The sequence below is a fragment of the Temnothorax curvispinosus genome, unplaced genomic scaffold (assembly GCF_003070985.1).
Source record: "Temnothorax curvispinosus isolate PA1 unplaced genomic scaffold, ASM307098v1 QBEX01000268.1, whole genome shotgun sequence".
Classification (NCBI taxonomy): Eukaryota; Metazoa; Arthropoda; class Insecta; order Hymenoptera; family Formicidae; genus Temnothorax; species Temnothorax curvispinosus.
Window position 1 is genome coordinate 1 of NW_020210048.1, and position 6,871 is coordinate 6,871.

Here is a 6,871-nt window from a genome sequence, read left to right on the forward strand (position 1 = left end):
GACGTTGGTGAACCTTTGCAACGCTTATGTCGAGCAAGAACACATACCCGAGATGATAGAATTGGTAATGTTTGCTAAACGTTACTTCGAGGGATATAATCTGTTCGACAGAAACGCAGTGGGAAGAAGAAGCGTGTTAGCGAAGGCCGGTGTGATTAGCGCTCTGGCGAGCCTCGCTGAAATGGACAGCCAGAACTGCAAGGAATTGATAGCCCGCATTTTCAACATGATATGCTGTCCGCGCGAAGTGAGAGAAATAGTGATTCAACAAGGCGGCCCGAAGGCATTGTTATCGTTAGCGCTGAACGGCACGGACAAGGGAAAAAAGGAAGCTTCGGAAGCCCTGGTTCTTCTGGGACTCAACAAACATCCTAAGATTGCATTTCCCGGTCAGATGATGATGGAGGTTGTTCGGCCGATCATAAATCTCCTAAATCCGGAGTGTTCCATTTTGAAGAATTCTGCGACTCTATTAGTTTTGTGCGACCTTGCCAAAGTCAACGGCAGCATGCGAGAACATATATGCAAGGAGGGAGTGTTTCAGAAGATCGATACCTTTCTGAATGACGAGGATAATGGTTTGAAATGTGGGTCCCTAACACTTATAAACCTGTTGTTTTTAAGCCATGAAGTCGCCGTCCAATATTTCGAGCAGGACAATTCTCGAGTTAAACATCTTATGTTGTTGTGCAAGAACGCGAATGTACTTATTAGCTTGTCAGCAGCTATAGCTCTAATGATGCTGACAGAGGCGAACAAAGGGGCTTGCAAGCAGATTTACGATTCGAATTTCTGTCTGGAATCTCTACGCTTTTTACTCACTAGTCCATACAGTGAGGTGCAAGAAAAAGGTATTTTAATTGTGACAAATATGATTAGAAGCACGAAAGACGTCGCTGCAAAACTTGTGAGAAAAGGCATTATGAAACTACTGACGGTATTGAGCAAAAGTGATACCGCGCAAAACAAGGTCAAGGATTTGGCATTCCTTGCTTTGGAGGAAGCTGCGGAACGACGAGAAGAACGTCGAGAAGCAATCATTGACATGATAAGACGTGATAGAGAACGTCGATCAGGACATGTTACATTAGATCTGCCAAACTATTTCCTAAGGGAGCTAGCTTACTGTAATGTAAACTTATATTGAAGATGTACCCAAAAACATAGAATTCGTAAGAGTACAAACTGGACGACGATGATTTTATGGAAAAAAAAAATATTATTTGAGATTCCCCATTATATATTCCTTATATTTTAAATAAAATACTTTAAATAATAAAATTAATGTTGCTTTTAAATTTCTGCAATTTTGTCGTTTCATCGTATTTAACGTATATTCACGCAATCATATAATTATTATTTATATATCTTTAAATATATGATTACTGTGCAAGATATATATAGTTTATTTTCAAGTCATTGCATATACATTTGGCTAATATTAACAGTGCTTTTAATAGTGTTTTTAAGTGATTAATTACTAGCCAAAAAATCACTTACAGTATTAAATTTCTATAAGGGATTAAGTCATACAGAGAGTTTAATTAATGATAAAGTTCTACATCAGTTTTCTTTTGTCCTTTTTTTTTGTAGATATGTATAGAGGCATAATCAACATCTGCTGTTACGAAGCCTGTCCCAACAGTAACGAGACCTATTGTTTTCAAACGTAACGCGGCGATTTCCGACATCAAAATTACAGCCCGATTTGAAGCTCAGTGTTACCATTATTTTACTTCAAAGAGTGCTAGTCTTGTTATTTTTGAGACAGGCCAATCGTATTCAATAGAGAGAGAGATCGATAATATATTTAAAAAAAGATTACACGCATACATATTTCTATGTATATATGTATATATGTATGAAAAATGTATGTATACGTGCATGTACGTATATATGCAGATGTACACATTGCACGCGTCGAGCCCGACATACTCATTCATGTATTTATAGTAGGACTCCCCGATTCTCGACTCGAGATGAAACAAATCTTTCTATTTCCGCTTACACAAGATGCCATCGCGCACGCACGCTTGATATTGTACATATAAGTATTATGTAGGTGTAGAACAAAAGGTGTTCCCAAATTAGCGACGATGAAATAGCGTGAAAGTTTATGAAAAACTGAGTTATAAAAGTTTACGTTTTTATTTTTTTAAATTCGTAACAGCAGTTTTTAATATGTAAGCATTTCGGACTTTATTCAATATTGGCTTGGATAATAATTTGTCTGCATGTAGAACCGGATAATACTAATTTTACGCGTTAAATAATTGAAATTACAAAAATATACGCGCTATTTGTGAATATACGACTATGGCTGCGATCCACTTGACGCTACAAATGCTTCGAAGCATTCCTCTTCTCTTTTCTTTCAATGAAGAAAGAAGGAGAAGAAGGACGCTCCAAAGAATTTGTAGCGTCAAGTGGACCGCAGCCTATGTAATTAATTGTACATCGTAAGTTTTATCAGATTTTCAATTTTTGTGGTTGAAAAAGATCATCGCATTTCAAAAGTTGAAGGAGGTTTTTTGCGTACGTGACCAGAGGGAAGCCTAAAAGAGGTCATCCCGGTCTTTTTCATGGGACCATCCAACCTGTATATATGCATTATGCAACCGTGGATACCCAGGTAGCAATTAATGTCTAAAAGACATCATAAAGACATCTTTAAGATTTCTGGCATCTTAAAGACATCTTTATGATGTCTTTTAGACATTAATGCTACCTGGGTATATGACCTCTCTCAGAGGTTTCTCTCTGGTGCTGTATTACCTTGCGCGTCATACAGTCGGTAAAAACGTTCGCTACCTGCCGGGCGATCGGTAATCCGACCGCCGCACGTTTTTTATTTTTTTTTTACGCGGTCGCGACAGAGCGGCGGCTGGCCGCTGACGGCCTGGCGGAGTGCGGAGTCCGCGTTGTTTGGCCATCACTCCCGAAAATGGCGGCCGTGCTGGACGAGGTCGGCAAGTCCGCCGAGAAACTCGTGGACGAGGAGAAGGACGAGATTGTCGACGGGGAGGACAAGACCGGGGCAGCAGAGGCCTCGAAGAAGAAGAAGAAGAAGAAAAAGAAGAAGAAGGCCGGTACGTTCTGTTCGAGTGTTTGCCTCTCATAAACCGACGAACGTGCTCCCCGGGTGTCACGCCTCGGTTTTTTCGCGCTTCTCGCATTAATTAAACGCATTTACTTACTCGTGTCGCGATATAATCGGTCGCGAAGTCCACCGAGACGATTTTAAACCTTCTTAAACGCTCGCAAACTCATTTCGCTTCCGTACATAATAATGCGAGTACGTCGGTTCATCGAGTTGCTTTTAACGTTAAAACGGAGCAATAATCTTGTCAAGTTTCAAGGCTCACGGGAATCGCTTCTCCGAATGCGATATTACGTGGAAATATTTCGTATTTATATACGACATTGGTAATTGCTGTGTGAAAATTGATTCTCTCGCACATATCGTTATTGAATTGTATTTCAGTCTGAACATGTGAGTTGAAAGTGATGAATATGAAGCAATTAGTTGTACATTGGAGCATTGTGACTCGCAGGAAGAAAGATACATATTTTATGTCTCCAAAATGCTTTTGTATCCTCTTTCTTTGATTCTAAGCTTACATCTAATTAGAAGTTCCATATTTTATGAAATTAAGAATTCCATAAAATTTATATATATGCTAGCTTTCATAAAAGAAACTGCGTTCTTGATCTCATTGCGTTATTTATCTTATTGATAATAAATATTTTCGTACATCAGGTGCTGGAGAAGCTAGTGCAGATGTGCCAGAAGGAGAAGAAGAGAAGGCTAAGGATGACGACGCAGTGGCCGAAGGTATCGCTTACAGTTTCTAGTTCCTCTAATATTTTTTATGCAACACGTACATGGAAAGTGCCCCATTACGCACGCTACGCATGCGTGATAGACCACTTTCCAGGCACTTGCAACATAAAATAGGGAGTGTAAGTCGTGTGTAAAGATGAAAATTCCCGGGTGCGGAGTTTATGCACGAGCCGAAGGCGAGTAAACTCCGCACCCGGGAATTTTCATTTTACCTCATTTGTTACACAAATAACTATATAAGTACAACTACAGGCTTCAACGTTTATGATTCGATAACAATAACAAATTGTTTGGTTAAATTTTTAGGTACCACAGAGGTAACCGTCGTAACCGAGAACAACGGTGAGAACGAGGAGGCCAAGAAGAAAAAGAAGAAGAAGCGCAAACCCAAAGATAAGGGCGGTATTAAACAGCAGACGGATCCGCCGAGCATTCCCGTGTCAGAATTATTCCCGGACGGTAATTTCCCGGTGGGGCAAGTAATGGTTCACGGATCCGCTGGGATAGACGACAGGATGGCAAAGATGCGCTTCACAAGCGAGGAGGCGCGTGCCCTCGACAGAATGCACAATGATATTTACAACGAGGCCAGACAGGCGGCCGAGGCACATCGACAAACCAGAAAGCATATCATGAAATGGGTATGTAAAGTCTGTGTGTTGTTGCGGAAACGCAAGTTCTCAATTCTCGAGTTTGGGTTACATTAAGGCTGCGGTCAACGTGACGCTACAAATGCTTCGAAGCATTCCTCTTCTCTTTTCTTTCAATGAAGAAAGAAAGAGAAGAAGAACGCTCCAAAGCATTTGTAGCGTCACGTTGACCGTATCCTTATCTTAGGCTAAACTTCGAGATATATCTGTTGCGTGAACAATATAAATTTAATGTATACATTAATATACGTTCATTATATATATTAATTGATTTAATATATATTTCTTTAATAAATTCCGCAGATCAAGCCGGGAATGACTATGATAGAGATTTGTAACGAGCTAGAGGATACCGCTCGGAAATTGATAGGGGAGGACGGTCTCCTGGCTGGATTGGCGTTTCCAACCGGTTGCTCCCGCAACCACTGCGCGGCCCACTACACCCCAAATGCCGGTGATCCGACTGTTCTCGAGTATGATGATGTCACCAAGATTGACTTCGGTACTCACATCAACGGACGTATCATCGACTGCGCGTTCACTTTGACATTCAATCCTAAGTACGACAAGCTGATCGAGGCTGTCCGTGATGCTACCAATACCGGTATCAAGGCCGCCGGTATCGACGTGCAATTGTGCGACGTCGGTGCTGCTATTCAGGAAGTTATGGAATCGTACGAGGTGGAACTGGATGGCAAGACGTATCAGGTATGAAATATAGAATGCAATATATGCAAAGTATCTCTCGATCCCGTTGTTTAATTTTTTTCTTATTTGGATTTATGATTATCCAGTTATCTTTGATAGTAAGTTGCTTAGTTGATTTTAGTGAATCATCGAGCTTTGAAAATAAAACTCCTGGTTTAATCGTAAGTTCCTAAGCTTCAATTCGACACGTAATTGTGAAAATATTTCAAACAAAATTAATAACGAAAATCAGTATTAAAACCACAGATAGTAATAGAGATTTAATTAGATCGAATCTTTTGTAGGTGAAATCAATTAGGAATCTGAATGGCCACTCGATCTCCCCTTATCGCATACACGCTGGGAAAACGGTGCCGATAGTCAGAGGCGGCGAGGCGATTCGAATGGAGGAAAACGAGTTTTACGCGATCGAAACCTTCGGATCTACCGGTAGAGGCGTAGTTCACGATGACATGGAATGTTCGCATTACATGAAGAGTTTCGACGCCGGTTTCGTGCCATTGAGACTGCAAAGCAGCAAGTCACTTCTTAATACTATCAATAAGCATTTCGGTAAGAAGCTCAACGAACACTTGATTGGCTTAAAAGAAATAATAATTAACAGCGTAATCTTAATGCTCGAACATTCGTGTTTCAGGTACTTTGGCTTTTTGTAAACGCTGGTTAGACCGCGTCGGTTGCACCAAGTACCAAATGGCGCTGAAGGATCTCTGCGAGAAAGGTGCCGTGGAAGCGTATCCGCCGTTGGTCGACGTCAAGGGCTGTTACACCGCTCAGTTCGAGCATACACTCGTTCTGCGTCCCACATGTAAAGAAGTTATTTCCCGCGGTGACGATTATTAAATCGGCCGTTGTTTTATGTGAATTATCAACGGATGTCAAGATGTATTTTAATCTCGATGTACCATCTTTGTCAAAAGCATCGCGTTCCGCAATGTGCGATGCGGTAAGAGTAATTATTACAATACGTTAGTAACTTGGCATTTCTGAGTGTGATGTACTATCCGTAGCTTTATTTTTTTTCTCGATCGTGAAGAAGTATCGCAGCGACAGTGCGAGTTTCGACGTAAACGATAAAAACGTACCCGGTAACATCTATCAAACATCAGTAGGCCTATTCTGTAGCTCTTAACGTTTCGTTGTCGTTATATTTGCGTTGCACAGATATTATATATAGTAAAAAAGCTGCGCAACGACAATATAATGATAAACTGTCGTTAAGAGTTACAGAATGGGTCCGCAGGTGTTTCCGTGTCGTTTAGTGACACATCTCTTTCGACTTTTCTTTCTTTTATTTCTACAGGCATCTATACTTCGAGAAAAAGATCTATATTCGCTGTTATATTTCTCGCAACGTTTTTTTTTATTATTGATTTCTTACACGTTGGAATGGAAATGATGGGGTTGATGTTTAGTGTTGAATAAAATATATTTGGAATCCGAGATTTTATCATTGTGATGATCTCTCTTAAGGTCCTGAATATCGTGATTAAGTTTATATTAAAACATAGAGTTTAGCCTATACATACATACGACAACTGTACAAAAAAGAAACGAAAGTATCCTCCATTTGTGGCTCCTCTATTAGTTGGATATATTTCCTTACGCATTTAAGCGCGAGTTATATATATTATAAGATTTTCATGGATCGGTTGGTAAATTAAAGTTG

The 6,871-nt window shown here is 40.2% G+C and overlaps 1 protein-coding gene across 1 annotated transcript; it reads left to right on the forward strand.

The window, feature by feature from the left end:
• Nucleotides 1-2,883: 2,883 nt before the first annotated feature.
• Nucleotides 2,884-6,645, forward strand: LOC112452194 (methionine aminopeptidase 2-like). Its single transcript, XM_025012296.1, has 6 exons — nucleotides 2,884-3,089; nucleotides 3,761-3,835; nucleotides 4,151-4,485; nucleotides 4,798-5,202; nucleotides 5,487-5,754; nucleotides 5,840-6,645. Exons 1-6 carry the CDS (start codon nucleotides 2,945-2,947, stop codon nucleotides 6,043-6,045), a joined length of 1,434 nt encoding a protein of 477 aa, XP_024868064.1. The 5' UTR covers nucleotides 2,884-2,944; the 3' UTR covers nucleotides 6,046-6,645.
• The last annotated feature ends 226 nt before the right edge of the window (nucleotides 6,646-6,871 follow it).

Bases quoted from the DNA above. Each gene is read 5' to 3' on its own strand.
- LOC112452194 (XM_025012296.1), top strand. From the start codon at position 2,945: ATGGCGGCCGTGCTGGACGAGGTCGGCAAGTCCGCCGAGAAACTCGTG. The intron at 3,836-4,150 runs GTATCGCTTACA...TTAAATTTTTAG, and splicing joins TGACGACGCAGTGGCCGAAG to GTACCACAGAGGTAACCGTC. The intron at 5,203-5,486 runs GTATGAAATATA...AATCTTTTGTAG, and splicing joins TGGATGGCAAGACGTATCAG to GTGAAATCAATTAGGAATCT.